Source organism: Alosa pseudoharengus, unplaced genomic scaffold, assembly GCF_046254945.1.
Source record: "Alosa pseudoharengus isolate Yale_2024_CS ecotype anadromous, Long Island Sound unplaced genomic scaffold, YU_APseudo_1.1 YU_APseudo_1.1_scf_17, whole genome shotgun sequence".
Lineage (NCBI taxonomy): Eukaryota > Metazoa > Chordata > Actinopteri > Clupeiformes > Clupeidae > Alosa > Alosa pseudoharengus.
Genome location: NW_027468640.1, coordinates 9,651,025 through 9,667,679, shown reverse-complemented (window position 1 = coordinate 9,667,679; position 16,655 = coordinate 9,651,025). Strand labels below are relative to the sequence as shown.

The 16,655-nt window shown below is 42.9% G+C and overlaps 2 protein-coding genes across 6 annotated transcripts in view; one reads left to right on the top strand and one right to left on the bottom strand.

The window, feature by feature from the left end:
- The window catches only part of LOC143127216 (uncharacterized), a 57,864-nt gene extending 55,314 nt beyond the window's left edge, over positions 1–2,550 (top strand). For 4 of the 5 annotated variants that reach the window (XM_076288560.1, XM_076288556.1, XM_076288555.1 and 1 more), the window contains one exon: positions 1,137–2,550. In XM_076288560.1, the coding sequence (XP_076144675.1) occupies positions 1,137–1,216 (80 nt within the window). In that variant the 3' untranslated portion in view covers positions 1,217–2,550. The remainder of the gene's footprint in view (positions 1–1,136) is intronic. The other variant, XM_076288557.1, reaches the window with a different exon arrangement.
- Positions 2,551–3,052: 502 nt separating this feature from the next.
- etnppl (ethanolamine-phosphate phospho-lyase) overlaps positions 3,053–16,655 on the bottom strand; it is an 18,228-nt gene continuing 4,625 nt past the window's right edge. The window contains exons 5-13 of the mRNA XM_076288561.1: positions 15,677–15,770; positions 14,010–14,126; positions 12,504–12,586; positions 10,820–11,045; positions 9,628–9,782; positions 6,894–6,983; positions 5,327–5,457; positions 4,481–4,551; positions 3,053–4,128 (exon numbers count right to left, since the gene is read on the bottom strand). Coding sequence (XP_076144676.1) covers positions 4,030–4,128; positions 4,481–4,551; positions 5,327–5,457; positions 6,894–6,983; positions 9,628–9,782; positions 10,820–11,045; positions 12,504–12,586; positions 14,010–14,126; positions 15,677–15,770 — 1,066 coding nt within the window. The 3' untranslated portion in view covers positions 3,053–4,029. The remainder of the gene's footprint in view (positions 4,129–4,480; positions 4,552–5,326; positions 5,458–6,893; positions 6,984–9,627; positions 9,783–10,819; positions 11,046–12,503; positions 12,587–14,009; positions 14,127–15,676; positions 15,771–16,655) is intronic.

Sequence of the window (16,655 nt, the reverse complement as noted above, 5' to 3'; positions counted from 1 at the left end):
CTCCGAATGCATGCCAAGTTTTGTGAACTTTCGTTCATGGGGGGCCTTACAATAAAATAATTTATGTGTACATTTAGTGACCGTACACCAACAAGGATTCCCGGGACACTGAAAGACTGGGGTACACGAAACTTGGTGGGCATGTAACCCCACATGGATAGCATGGAACCATCGTTTTTCGTTTTGATCTGTAGCCCCCCCGCTGTACTGGACCCCCCGAAAGGAGGGTAGGGCAGACACAGTTTTCTGTGAATATCTTGAGAACCGTAGGGCCTAGGATGACCATTTTTTTCCGTATGTTTGCCTCCAGGGGTCTTGTTAACCCATTCCATGTGCACACATGTGCATAAACAGATACACACGCACACACATACATTCACAGTAATCATACGTATGACACATACTCACACAGTAGACATATGTACGCATGCATGCACATGCACAAACACACATACCAGGCAAACACACAAGCACACACACACACACACACACACACACACACACATAAACATAAACGTGTACACGCACACATGCACACTTATGAACATGAATTATGAACAGGCAAGATGGGGGTGGGGTTGTATAAAATTAATTTTACCTGTGAAATCTATGAACTAATCATGTTTTGGTACTTGTTGTCTAGCAGATACCAGTGAGAATTGAGTGTGGATAATGCAATTTAGTGAGACAGTTAGAATCATATAGGCCTTTCAGCGTGATTTATTTTTGTGGAAAAAATTTGCTGGACTGGGCGGCGGTCATATTTTGTACCGCTCTGCTACATTACTACCTTATGTTAAACTACCTTATAGTTTAACATAAGGTAGTAATAATAAAAAATATAAATATAAAGATAGCCACAAGCAGCAATTACCAGGGTCCAACAGTGCCACAGCAATTACAACAAATTGCGGATTTAGATCTTTAGGATCTCTTTGATTACTATTGAATAACAATGTTTCTGAAGTGGCTGAGGTTTGACACCATCATAAATGTGCCTATTTCAGTGCTCCCTTCTTGAGAAGTTGTTTCTTACTTAGTACATAGCTTCTATATGTCATTATCTAAACTTTCAGGAAGATCATCGATTTATGCTAACATATATTGACTGCTAAAATTTGATTGCCTTTTGACAGGCCTTTTGAATAGTGAGACAAATGGCACTTCAGATTGTAAAAAAAAGCCCAACAGCGTCTCTTCCACCTCAGACGACTAAGGAAGTTTGGTATGCGATCCAAGATCCTGAAGGCCTTTTACAGAGGCACTAGAGAGAGCATCCTGATTGGAGGCATCAATGCATGGAGGCATCAATGCAACCAGTCTGTTGTTGCCAGCATCCTTTTCTATGCAATGGTATGCTGGGGAGGAAGCACAAAGAAGAAGGATGCGGGGCGAATTGACAGGCTGGTAAGGAAAGCTGGCTCTGTAGTGGGAGCTGAACTGGAGTGCATCACTTCAATATCTGACAAAAGGACCCTGAACAAACTGATCAACATCTTGGAACCCACTCCACAGCACTATTGTTAAGCAGAAGAGCCTGATCAGCTGGAGACTTCGCTCACTGCCTTGCACAACAGACAGACTGAGGAACTCATTTGTCCCCAGGGCCATTGAACTGTTCAATGTTTCACTTAAGGGAAGAGGAGATATAGACTTCTCTGCATAGTCTGTCTGCCTCTTCACCCCCTCCATGTTTGGATACTGTCTGTCCACTAGCCACTTTTTACCACTGTCTTTCTGCCTCACTGTTTGCGTGCTATATTAGCACATTAGCACATGCATAACCCCTCCCTCCATGCCACAGCCGAACTGTGGCCACAATTATACCTTTTCTTAAAATAGTTATATATATAGATATATAGACTTTGTTCTTGTTCTTGTTTTAGTTAGTATAATTTGTATTTTAGTATATTCTTTATCTTCTACTGTCCTTATTGCTTAGTTGTGTTTTTATATTATATACTTTTAATGACTTTTTCTGCTGTTAGTGAATGTGTGTGTGTTGTCTGTATACTACTGAGACCTTGAATTTCCCCTGGGGATCAATAAAGTATCTATCTATCTATCTATCTATCTATCTATCTATCTATTTATCTATGGTTTGGAGGCTGCTCTGCCACCAAATGAAAAGCACTGCAAAGAGTTGTGCGTACAGCACAAGGCATCTGTAGATGTGATCTGCCCTCCATCCAGGACTTATACAACATGAGATGCATCAGAAAGGCCAAAAGAATCATTATGGCCCCAGCCATCCTAGTCATGGGCTGTTTCAGCTGCTACCATCTGGCAAGCGATATCAAAGTCTTAAGGTTCAGACCACCAGACTCCAGAACAGTTTTTTCCACCAAGCAATTAGGCTTATGAACATTGAAACAAAGACAGCCTGAGCCTGTGCGTGTTAATCTTTGCACTACGACACACACACACACACACACCATACTATTTATTTATTATTTGTTTTTTGAGGAGCAACAAAAACACAATAATTTTACTCCTATCTACTATCTTATACCCATATAATGAGATGTAATAAAGACAATCTTGAATCTAGTTTCTGATAGTTTCCAGTTCATTTGTGTGTGTGTGTGTGTACTGTATGTGTGTGTGTGTGTGTGACACATGTAGAATCTTTCCATTTGCTGTGTACACAAAGCTCGCTGTCTGAGAGGGTCTGTGCTGCTGGCACATGCTGATCAGGCAATCTTCATGGTGACTAATTACGTTGTTTTGGACAAAAGTGTCTGCTAATACATTTAAATATAAACATAAACAAATGCGACTTCCTGTGCAATCGCTGACTGCACCTTTAACTTTTCATTTCTTGTTGCCTTGCCAAGCAATGAATTTCATATCAATATGTCAATGAAAGTCTCAATGGCACCACTGAAAAACTGAAGGGATAGCCTAAACATTCACCCTGGGGATGTCAGTAAAACAAAAACATGACATGAAAGGGAATGTTTATGCCCTCAGTTGGACCTCTGTGGGGCAAGATCCCCTCTAAAGACCTACATTACTCAAGTGTGCTTCATAGCCTGCATAAAAACAAACATCAAATCTCTCAGGTTTATTTTGTTCTTGACAGGCAGGATTTACTGTGATATTGAACAGGGATAAAAAGCAAGAAAAGGCCGTTAGACACACTGACCATTAAGGTCAGCATTGGAAACTGTATACATGGTATTAGCTGCATAGTAACACATGCATTTTCAAGCAGCCTTCTCTCCCCTACATACACACACATACACACACACGCTCACACACTTCTCATATAACACCTGTTACCTGCCACCACCTCAGCCTCTCCTGTCTGGGGTTTCCTGGTTCCACGGTCCGTAATGTCTTAGCCACTCTAGGAGGGGAGCAGAGGAAGCAAGCGGCTGATCTGGGTTCAGCCCTAACAGAGCCCTCGATAACCTCTTTTCAACACGTCCTGGAGTTTCTGTGGCTGAATGTTGTGATGGGTCTTATGTGTGCAGATGACAGATAAAATATGGTGATTGATATGCACCTTGTGAAGCTGTGATGCAAGCGGTTAAGGCGCATGACTCTATATGCACCTTGTGTTAGGGGATGGGGTGGATTTCCGGGCAAACCACAATTAAAGAGAAAACTATTATAGCATGTTGAGATGATAAAAGACAGAGAAATGTTAAAATAAAATCATAAAGAATAAAGCAATGGGATAATGGAATACATTTCATTTTTGTTTCATAATTCAAGCACCTCATCTCTCCACTAAAACATGGAAGTGAATGATAATAATAGCAACATCAACACAAAAATTGGCTGGAATTATGTCCTATCAACGCAAACACACTGGCTTCTCTGACACACTTTCTTGTGCGTTGAACTGAAGTGTGTTTCCCTCTAAAGCACTGTGCAATGTAATTATAAACTCTTCCTTCTGTCTCTTTGTTATCGCAGTCTCTGCACAACAACACTCTTTGGAAACAACACACCCCTGAACAGCACTGAAATTAGTCAGGCATCCCCTCATCCTCCTCTTCTTCCTCCTCTTCCTCCTCCTCATGTTCTTATCCTCTTACTGGACTTGGCTATGGGGGGCTGACTATAGTGGCCTTTCCCGTTTGCGTGTGCGTGGTGTCCATTCTCCTCGCTGGAAACCTGCCAAGGTCCAAAGAGCAGCGATTAACTCAAAAAGATTGAAACAAAACTGCAATTGTGAGATGTGTAAATGAAACTTCTTGACTATGCGCTACTGCAGAACCCAGCAGCGGTTCTACTTTCTTCTACTTCCGTACTTCTCTCTTTTACCTGATGAGTAAATGTGTGTCTGTTCGGCAAACACACACACACACACACACACATATGTGTGTGTTCATATATATACATATATATTTATATATATTTACATAAAAGACGCATGTTGTTCCATGATGAAGTAAGTATGTGACTGGTCAGCATTTGAGTGGGCTGAGAGAGCTCAACCCTTCCCCAGCTCTCCACCCCTGCTCACCTTCCTCTTACTGCTCCCGTTCTCAGACACAGCTGTGCTGGACAGACCCATCCCCAGCGCCGTTTCAAGCTCTGCAAAACAACATCAGTCTCAAAACCTCACATGACCCCGGTGACTTTGGATATCTCTCTCTCTCTCTCTCGCTCTCTCTCTCATTTTCTCCCTCTGTTATCCTCTCTTTTTCTTCCTCTTTCTTTCTCATTCTCTTGTTCATTTCCTCCCTTCCTTATCCTCTCCCATTCTCTGTCTCTCTTTCGCTCTTCTTTGTGATCTCTCTTTCGATCTCTCTCTTACTCTTTGTCTGTCGTCTTCTCTTCCTTTTCTTCCATCTCTCCTTCTCCCTCTCTCTCTCTCTGTCCATGTATCTGTCCATCCCCTCTCTGCCCCTCTGATCCACTCCGGTGACTTCTCGGTGATATCTCTCTCTCTCTCTCTCCCTCTCTCTCTCTCTCTCTCTGTTTTTCTCACAGTGCACCCTGCATGCCACAGTAATGCAACAGGTAGGGTAGGTTGCTGACAATACAAAAGGTCAAGTGGTTGAATATGAACATGCACCCATCCACACGCAAACACACAAATGTATATAGGATACAGTATGCATACTTTGTGTATTTCTGGTGTATGTAAAGTAGATCTAAATGTGAGAGCCAGCAGACCAGGTTGTGGGCAGACTGTACAAAGGTTACAGAGTGGTTATGGGTAGGTTATGGGAAGGTTTTGGGTAGGTTATGGGAAGGTTTTTGGTAAGTTATGGGAAGGTTTTGTATAGGTTATGGGAAGGTTGCGGGGATGTTGTGGGAGGTTTGCAGCTAGATTGTGTGAATGTTACAGGAGCGTTGTTCTGACCTGTGAGGATCTGGTCGATCTTCTCCACGGCAAGCTCCGCGTCCTCTTTGGAGAAGCACATGGGCGGTTTGAACTTCAGAACATTCCGGTGTGGACCGTCAGCACTCAGGAGAATCCGCTGCTCCTTCAGCCTGTGCAAACACACATCAAGGTCAAAGGTCAGTTAACTCATTGAGTGCCTTTTCCTTCCCATGCATTGAGTGCCAAAAACGTAATATTACGTTTTTAGCTTTTTTTTTAAATTACGAAACTAGACACTCTAACACACCTTATATGTGATTTTGGGAACTCTGTGATGAATGGAAATGAAATATATGACAATCGAAAACTCATGAAAACGCACAATCTGGACATTTTATCATAACTCGGTTGCCGCTTTGGGTCGAATCAGTGACGCATGCACGTCAGGTCAAAACCAGGCCATTTTTGTGGGTCTATCACTAGGTGGCAGTCTCGCCAGGTCTTGCTGATCACTTCCTGGAAAGTTTACACAAGTAAGTAACAGGCAACACTTCATATTTCATGAAAGACGTTATATCTCCATTTCTAGAAAAAAAAACAGTGATTTTGATGAAAACTAGCCACTGTTTAGCTTGGGATTTCTCAGGAACAGAGGCGTGTAGAAATACACGGTTTGCACCCACCAAGAGCTTAAAGTCTCACCTTTCAAACGAGCCATTGTATGTGTTCATAGCTATAACACAGAATATGCTGTGGCTGTACAAAAATCATCAACAATAGTCTAGATTGCTGGCACTCTAGGACAAAGCTCCCGAAAACAGCTTGGCATTCAATGAGTTAAAGGTGGCGGTGGCGGTAGCATCGGTATCCCATACATACATTTGGGTCTAGTGCCCACAGGGACCCAGGTTCAAATACGATCATTTCCCACACCCACACACACCTCATCTCTCCCATTCATTTCCTGATCTTCACTATCCTGTTACAAAAGGCGTCAAAGTCCAAAAATCAAAAAGGTGATGCTACAAGGGACAATATGTTGGGACAACACAACCACAAATCTGGTTCCATGTGTTCTGATTGGACGATCACAAAAAATTGCCTACTTATGATTTAAGTTCTTCAGGGGGGAAACATGGTACCCAATATCAATGGGAATGTTTTGCCAGAACAACAATTCTCTGGAACACTGCCCAGCACCATTGGGTAAAATGTTGCCTTGTATATCATCATAAGGTGTGTGTCAAACGATGCATCCATGATGCATCCACACACAACAGGCCCATTACTCAGTGTCTGTCTATGGAGGTGTTTTGTATGCTAATCAAAAGGCTCTTGCTTATAAAATAATTTGTTACGTGCTTTTTTTCTTTGTTTTTGTTCTTTTACTGTTTCCATCTTTTATTGAAATAAATGCAGGTGTAAGTTCCTTAAAAAAAAAAAAAAAAAAATCGTTACCTCATTCTTGGAGTGTAAATTAATACCGGCCTATCAGTACCCGTCAAATAAGAGTTGAAGATGTTTGAACCCTCTGAACCCACATGTGAATGAAGAAGAAAAGCACACACACACACACACACACACACACACACACACACACACTGACCTGTAGATGACATCTTGTGCTTCAGCTGTGGCGGGGGTCCTCTTTGCCCTATCTTTGACAAGCTCCACCCCAACAAACAGGCCACGACCCCTGCAGGAACACCACAGGGTCATAGGACAATCCACATGACCTTTAATCTCTGAGTGTGTGTGTGAAAAATTTGTGAAATGTGAACTTTTCATGTCTGAGCCAACAATCCAAAGCAGAATGCACCCGTGAGCAGTCATGCTCTTTTCTTGTTTAGTTGTTAACAAGTAGTTCCTTGAGTTCTTTTGGATAGTTCTTGATAGTTCTTTTGGAATTAATTAATCTGTTGGACCCCTATCCATAATTCTGAGGACCTTGTGGGGGGGTTGGGGACCTCTCTCTGAAAACTGTATTCTGAGTGCTATTCAGTGGCGTAACTATAGTAGGTGCAGCAAGTGCAGTCGCACCAGGGCCTGTGGCCCGTCGCTACCCCCGCAATGCATTTGCTGGAAAATTCTATACAGGTCCTTTCTGACTACCGGCGTGCCTTTGACCAGGCCAAGGCTACAGCGCAGACGCTCGCAAATAAATGGGGGGTTCAGAGTACATTTGAAAATGTTAGAGCACGGAGAGTGAAGCGTCACTTTGACGAACTATCGGAAGATGAGCGCTTGACCGATGCAGAGAGATACTTCAAAGTGCAGGTATTTAATGCAACTCTGGACATCATAATCAGTCAGCTCTCCCAATGATTTGCAAGTATGCGGGAAACTTGTCATGTGTTTGAGTCTTTACGTCCTATGACCCTTCAACTCGCAGGTGATGATGAACTGCTTGAAAAGGCAAGACGTTTGTCAGACCATTATAGCAGGGACATTGCACCGACATTCCCAACACAACTCCTCTCATTCAGGTCTTGCTTTAAAGCAGAGATTTCACATAAGTCATCTATTTTTCAACTTGCCAAAATGCTGGTGGTAGATTATGACAGTGTAACATCCACATTCTGGAAAGTGTGTACTGCTCTCATGTTGTTTCTGACATTGGCTGTGACTGTGGCAACAGCTGAGCGATCTTTTCCCAAACTCAAACTTATTAAGGAGCAGCATGGGGCAGGAGAGGCTCAGTGGGTTAGCTATCCTGTCCATTGAAAATACGAGAGCCAGAGCATTAAATATTGGGAACATCATTAACGATTTTGCACAACGAAAGGCTCGTAAGATGGCCTTCTTCTAATGGCCTAGTTCACGCATATTGGGGATTGTATGCATATGAATGATTTTATTTGGTTTCTGCACGGTTAAATAAGTTAGGCTACATTACGTTTTGTTTCTGCGCAGTGTGAGTTTATAAGAAAGCAATCTACGCTTGCAGTTTCAGCAGAGGGTTGAAGAGGTGCATTGAGCGCATTGAGTGTTCCCATAATTCCATGCGAGTTGATGTTAATGCAGTAATATTAGATTACCCTGGCCTACAGGCTGTTAATAAAATAATTTTTAATGTTTTCACATGTAATGGATGTGTTACTACTATGTAGTCGTGTGTTACTACTACTAAACTACTTCGGTGCCTCAGGCCCTTTGCATTAAACAATTGAAGTCACCCTTAATGTGTATTGCATGTATCAGAGTTAATTCATCCTGTGCCAAAGAATGTCGGTATGGGGCCCGTGTAGCGTTCTCGCACCTGGGCCCACCATTGGCTTGTTACGCCATTGGTGCTATTAATAATCATATCGAAACGCCTCCAATTACCACCACTTTCGTTCGAAAATTCTAAATCAATGATGTTTTTTTAATAGGCCTACTTATAAATAACATTTGATAAATGAACGTTACATTTTTCAGTAGCCATAGGTGTGTTGAACCAAATCTGGTTTGTTTCTTACCGGGGCTTTTACTGTCTGAAATATCTGATTTTGTTTACCACGCTCGGAGGTTAGTGCTGGCTATTTACACCATTTCAATGGCACATGAACGGTTAGATCGAGAATTCTTGTCATGAAATTAAAATTCCACTGGAGCTCCAAGCGGATTTGTACACGCAGCCTTACAACACTGTTTACAGCTCTTCAAGTCACGGTAAAATTACATTTTTTTTACATTTTTGGTACATAGCTAATTTAGATTGGGTGCTTGCGTTTCTTTAAGAATCCGCCGTGTGTTGAATAGAAATGGATATTAAGTGACACATACACGCAAGACGGCGGAAATACGGGACCGTATTTGGTAGGTAATAGGGGGAGTTCCGATAATGTATAGCCCTGAATCTTTACTACACTATAGATTCTGTCTGGGTTTTTTAAATGTCAGAACTAAATGTCAGAACCAGCTTATCACTTACTGTCTCCAACCAGCTATTATAGTCCTATGCAAACATCAATGTATAGCCCAGAACTTAAACTACACCACAAACTCTGAATACCTGTATTGTGTACAGTATATTATGTTATCCAGGCTCACAGTCTGTCACCTGCTGAAGATCTCTGTACCAAAGTAAAGACTGTGGTCTGTGTGTATCGTGTGTATTTTAAATGTTGTCCAGGCTGTATGTCCGTATGTCTCCAACCAATGAGTGTTTGTCCTTCTGCTGCTCCTTCTGTTGTCTGTGTGTGTTTGTGTGTGTGTGTGTGTGTGTGTGTGTGTGTGAGTGAGTGCATGTGGTTGTGTGTGGTTGTGTGTGTGTGTGTGTGTGTGAGAGAGTGTGTGTGTGTGTGTGTGTGTGTAAGTGCGTGCGTGTTTGTGTATCGTGTGTCATCCCGGCTCACCGTATGTCTCCGACCAGCGGATGTTTGCCCTTCTGCTGCTCCAGCAGCTCAGTGAGGAAGGTGCCCACGTCCAGTGCATTGGACTGGAGATTCTCCTGCTCGATCACATCCAGTACCGCCATCCCGATAGCACAGGACACTGGGTTGCCCCCGAACTGGGCAGGCAGGGTGAGACAGAGCCATGACGTTAGTGTAACGTCACTGTGAATGACCAGAGGTGTCCTATGTAGGCCCTACATAGGTTACTTCTACTCAGACTCCATCACTTGGAGCGCTACAAGATAGATTGTATTGTAGAGTGTAGCGCTACAAGATAGATTGTATTGTATGTGCGTGTGTCATGATTTGTAACTATAAAACTGATTTGTGACTGTACAAAGGATTTACACAAACCATTGTCAGTATTACCCATATGTCCTTCACTTACAAATGAATTCTACAGGTACAAATCGTTCCACAGTTACTATGTCTTTCAATTACAAATCTATTCTGCAGTTACAAATCTTTGTTGCAAGTACAAATCATTCCTACAAAGCTACGGATACTTTTGAGATAGATTTGATGCTTGATAGCCAATGGTGAATCTCAGGTTTGGCTAGCCAATCAGAAATGTAAGTTCACTATCCAATCACAGAATCCGGTGGCGAGACACTATGAATGTGTGCATGTCACATGGCTATTTCAATTAAATGATCCCTGCATATAACACCTGATTGGATTAAATTATAATGACATGTAAACAGCTGATTCAATGTCTTCAATGGGAATGATTTTAATCCGACTAAGAAAAAACCCTAACCTGACTCTCGCCAGATGAACTTCATTCCGCCTAGCTCCACTCACATTCATCTGGGATTCCGTTGAGAGTGATTTCAGCACGAGATTGTATGGTAGAGCCAATCAGGACGCAGGGCGGGAGTTTCATAGATGTGACGTAGCGTATAAGCGACTGTGAGACTGTTCTCAGCGTCACGGGTTGGTTTCGATGTGAGTGGTTGAAGTAGCACGTTAATACATGACGGACAAGTGGCTTATCCAATCTTATGCAAGGATTTCTGAAGCCCCACTCCAATGGATCGATCCCAGATGGATGAGTGGAGCTAGGCGGAACGAAATTCATCTGGCGAGAGTCTGGTTAAAAAAACACGGCATGTGAACATGGCCATTGTGTAGCCTTCGTTTATGGACTCACCGTGTTGAAGTACTCCATCCCTGAGCTAGTGAAGCCCTCGGCCACCTCTCTGGTGGTGACTACGCAGGACATGGGGTGCCCGTTGCCAATGGGCTTGCCCATGGTGACGATGTCGGGCACAAAGTCATCTCCCTGCAGCTGGAAGGCCCAGAAGTGAGTGCCCACGCGCCCGAAGCCCACCTGCACCTCGTCAGCAATGAAGATGCCCCCGGCCTTCCGCACGTGCCTAGCGGGCACAAGAGCGCAGTGCTACCCACAGATACATCCAGGATGTAGCGGGCACAAGAGCGCAGTGCTACCCACAGATACATCCACGATGTACACATACACACATGCACACACAAACACAGCACTGACAATCTCTCTCTCTCTCTCTCTATCTCTCACTCTCTCAAACACACACTCACCACTGACAAGCTCACACACCCACACACAATCACATACTGTATTACTCCACACATGCACACCACCGACAAACTCTCTCACACACACAGAGACACAAATGCACATACTGTACAATCTAGCTAGCATAGTGCACATACGGTTTCATAGTTATAGAAACACACATTGTTATAGAAACACACACGTTCTACCGGCAAAACGTCTTAGAGAGAAAGATTTCAGCAGCAAGCCCCATTTTAGGGGAAAACAAAAACAAACTACAATCACATAAATTATTTCAGTGACCGGTAGTCAGAGTTTTCAGATATGGGAAACATGCATTATAACTAACACAGACAAACAGACTTAAATCATATATATATATACTGCTTAAATCATATATATACTGCTAATCTACAATCTGCTCTCTGATTCTATCTTGCACTCAGTATTGAATATATTAATTAACCCTTCAGCAGGTTTTGAACACTCTAACAGAAGATTCTGTTCCGAAACAATGTAAAGTTCTAAAATTCCATGTTGAATTCTATGAACCCAGATATTCTTTAGAACATTCAATTTCCACATTCCCAGCTTAAAGGTCCATTCACACCAAGAACGATAACGATAACGATAACTATAAATAAATATTGTTCTCGTTAATATGAATTACGACGTTCACACATAAACTATAACAATAACAACATGAAGAACGATATCGTTGGGGATCACTTTCAGAGCGATTTTCAGAACGATAAAAAGCTAATAGCCAATCAGAACCCATCGAATTTTAACCGTCACATGCATTAACACAAGGAGAGACTTTGTTTATTGTTGTTCAGTGTGAACGCTTTTATCGTTATGGTTATAGTTATCGTTATCGTTCTTGGTGTGAATGACCCTTAAGGGTTAAGGCAAAGGTGTAGTGGTGTACAGCTTTCCACAAACACATTAGTTCTAACATGCATTCCACTGCACAAACTAAAAGTGATCAGTCACAGTGCGAACGTTCAGATTCCTAACAATAAGTTTCACCAATGTACAGCATACAGTCAGAACAGCCACTCCTCATAAAGTACATTGCAAACCGGTGTAGCAGGGTTTTATTGCATGCTAACACAGGCTCATGTAAAGCCATGTAAATCTGTGGTGGTAAATCAGTGATGTGGGAAAATGCTGAGAGTGATTGAAGGCATTCACATACACTCATATTAGCCAAAGATTATACATGGCGGAGCAAGATAGCTCGTCGTTGTTCATGTCTATAGGGCGTGAAATAGAGGACAGAGGGGAGGGTACATACTGTGCCACTTTTTGGAAGTAGCCGGCAGGGGGAATGACCTGTCCTCCGCAGCTCTGGAGGGACTCGGCGATAAAAGCAGCGATCTACACAAGAGAAGAGCACGTGAAGTGAGACCTCCTAAACACCACGCTGCCTGAAGAGGGCGCCGTCTCACACACACAAGAGGGGGGGGGGGGGAAGCCGTGTTACACAGTAATGCCACCCGCAGAGACAGCACACCTGCAGAAAGCTCCAAGTGCTGCTTATAACTTGGAGTAAAGCTGAGGAACATCACAGCGAGAGATGAGAGACAGATATACACTTAAAGACATATAGATGGACAGACAGACTTGTATGAGACACATGTCAACACATACAGAGCTGTGAAATGCTTACAAATATGTACAATGTCACTGTAACATGTTTCAAAAGATTTGATAATTTACATTCGGTCAGTTCTAGAACCATTGTCTTCCATTCTCATCTTTGGACTTCAGGAAATCACCTCTCCGTTGCCTCAGCATCAGGAAGTCATATTTATTTTAACTTCCGGGTCAGTTGGCTGATGATGCCCCTGGAACAGAGGGTTAATTCCAGAGGCGGAGCAAGCACAGCTCCTCCAATCAAATCTCTGCAAATCAGTAAGACGTTATCTTATCTGTTGCCAGAGTTGGAGTTGCACCTGTGACCTGAGAGAAGGACGGGGGAGGGGTTTCAAAAAACAGCGAGAAGAGAGAGAGAGGAGAGAGAGATGGGAGGGAGATAAAAGGGAAAAGGCGAGAAAAAGAGAGTAGTTACTACCAGAGCACTCAATCCTGTAAGAATCCAGAAGTCTTGAATTTAGAGACTGGCAACGAACAGACTGCGCTCTTTTGTCCAATATGGATATGGATAAGCAGAATCATAAGTCTTTTCTTGTTATTGTATGTACAACTCCCTTATTTGCAGTTTTACATCAGTGCAACAGAGACCTGATTTGGACCTATTTGTGTCTAGTAGATGTATGTTACGAAACACATGGTTTCATATTTCTACTGTCTGTTAAATGTTGAATGAGGTATTGAAACACTCAGGCCAACTGTTCCCAATTTATATTAAAACAAAGTATGTGACAATAGTCCTTGAAAAGTTATAGCATATATGATTCAAACCCATATCCACATGAACAATAAAGCATTTGAGATGGAAAAATACTGAAACTTGAAGGCACAAACATCACAAAACCAAATTCGCGACCAACAAGAGGCTCCAGCCTGAGGTGTGTATCTGGCTTCTCCTGTCAGACTACAAGACAAGTAACAACTTAACACATACTTTTACTCACATACTTTTACACACATACACACACACACACACACACACACACACACACACAGACATACGGACACACACACACACACCGACACACTCACGCACAGAAGGAATTCCACACAGAGGTCAAAGCGGTCATTGGTGGGGTGGGGGTAGGTGGGGTGATTGGTACAGTATTAGTCCTAAAGGGACACAGAAGAGGCTGTGAGTTGATACCTTGTGTCCATTGCCGTGGGCTTTGTCAATGATGTCTTTGACGTTATCTGCGTATGCAGTGGCTGGATCTGAGTGATCTTCTCTGTACTTCCCCCGATACACATCTGGACTTAGAGCCTAGACAGAGAGAAGAAGGCCAGACAGAAAGACAGAAAGAAAGAAAAAAAGAAAGAAGAAAGGAAGGAAAGAAGAACGGAAGAAAGAGAGAAAAGTGAGAAGTGGAGAGAAAGTGGTTCATTAAAACACTGTGTAGTCTAGTCTCCCATACAGTTACATCATGAAAACATAAAACATTTATGCCAACTGAGAAGGATTACAAGAGAGAGTGACAAAGAGAGAGGCTCAGGTGAAAAATTGAATTAAGCTGAGTGATAAATAATATTCTTAAAGGAAGAGCCTTAAAAAAGTCATAACATCATAAGTTGCATATGGAAACAAGTTTTTACAGAGTGTACAAGCAGAGTCCTACACAGCAGCGTCCCTCACCTGTCTGCCTTCAGCATTCTTTGTGCTGTTCCCTACTGGTATCTTTTACAAAGAATTTAAAATATGGGTTCTCTGTTCTTCACCTGAGCAGGCTGCACGTGACCTGGCAATGTCACACACACACACACACACACACACACACACAATCTCCTCTGCTGTGCCTTAAGCACAATAAGCAGTTCGCTTAGTCGGCTCTTCGGTGAGATTTTGTAAGCTGACAGCAAACTGGACTGACTTCATAACACACATACACCTGAGGAGTAGTTGAAAGGAAGGAGGGGTGCCAGGGTGCATATGAATAATGGATGCTCTGAGGGGACAGCAGGCAGAGTTCATCTATCACCTCGTAACACAATAGCACAGGATCACACACTCCTTCTTCACGACAGGCAGACAGGACACACAGGAGTGTGTGTGTGTGTGTGTGTGTGTGTGTGTGTGTGTGTGTGTGTGTGTGTGTGTGTGTGTGTGTGTGTGAGGGTGAGGGTGAGGGTGTGGTGTGTGTGTGTGTGTGTGTGTGTGTGTGTGTGTGTGAGGGTGTGGTGTGTGTGTGTGTGTATGTGTGTGTGTGTGTGTGTGTGTGTGTGTGTGTGTGTGAGGGTGTGGTGTGTGTGTGAGAGAGAGTGTATACTTGTGTGTGCGTATGTGCATTTGTCTGTGTGAGTGTATGAGAAAGAAAGAAAGAAAGAAAGAAAGAAAGAGGCAGAGATGAGTGTGTGGCTGCATGTGTGCATGGCTGACTGACACAGAACAACATAGGACTACACACTTACACATGCATACACAGCCCACAAAATAAGATGCCAAGGAGTCTCCTGTCCCCACCGAGACAGAAAGCTGCTGTCTTGGCACGAACGTTAAATAGCAACATGTGATCAGACAGAGCCAAAGTGCTGTTTTATTCACCCAGCTCAGCAACTTCAGCCACACACACTCGTGCACCGCACCCAATCTGTCTCTAGTGGGCAGGCCCGGCCCTGCCTGAGAGACCAATGTCATCATAATGCTTTTAGAATGTCACAATTAGAATGTTCCGTTTGATGATGTCATAATGGCTGCTTTTAAAAAGCCATCAATCTTGATTCTATTCTTGCAAGCTATAATTCTAGAATGCAAAACACAAACAAAACAAGAATCCCCTCCCTGCTGAAGGGGTTAAGGTTCCTCAGCCAAGTACTCACCACATGCACGTGAGGGTTCTGCTCCTTGTCTGCCAGCTGCTTGTACTTGTAAGGGCTGATCTCAATCAGGGACGACACGTGACCGTGGTACGCACTGCAAGGACGGCACAGAACAATGGCCAAGAGCGTCAGCAGACAGAATAACTTACGGAGTGCCACAGAAGCGTGGCTTTGTTTGTGCTGCCGTGCAAAGGACAACAACAGCTTGCTTGACCCCATGACAAAGAGTTCATTTTCTTTCACACTTGTTGCACTTTATCTGCAAAACAACTTCAGTCCGCTCACAACAATCAAGAGATAAATACAGACATGTGACAGAAACAGTGACAGTTCAGGAGCCATTATTTAACAAAAGGGTATTCAGAAGACATGACCGGTTCATTTCTAACAGGTTATGACTGTTGGAGCAAAACATTTTTCTTCAGTCAATGAAGCAGTTGAGCCTCAGACATCATGCAGCCGTGTCTGTCCAAACACAAATTAGATCAAATGTGAGAATGTTCATCTGTTCTTGTGATAAAGATCTAAGGTTCAGCATGAAGTCAAATTTACTGCAGGGGACAACAATGGCTGACACACAGGTTTGAGTTAATGTGCAACCTGCTCATCTGAAGCTGGTTAATGTTTCTGTGCTGTTGCTGAGATAAGATGATACAGAGAGAGAGAGAGAATGAGAGTGAGAAAGAGGGAGTGTGTGAGAGAGAGAGAAAGAGCATGGAGGTGGAGAGAAAGACAGAACCAGAAAATCAAACTGACAGTAAGAAGCAAGGCCATTTAGAATGACATTGAGTATATTGAATATTATATATACTGTATATATATGAAATGGAACATATAGAGACAGACATAGAGGAGTGATAGATAGATGAAGAGAGAGAGAGAGAGAGAGAGAGAGAGAGAGAGATAGAGAAATAGAGAGAGAGAGAAAGTTATTTCTTGTGTCTTTATACCAATATTAATTTTATACATGTAGCTTTGG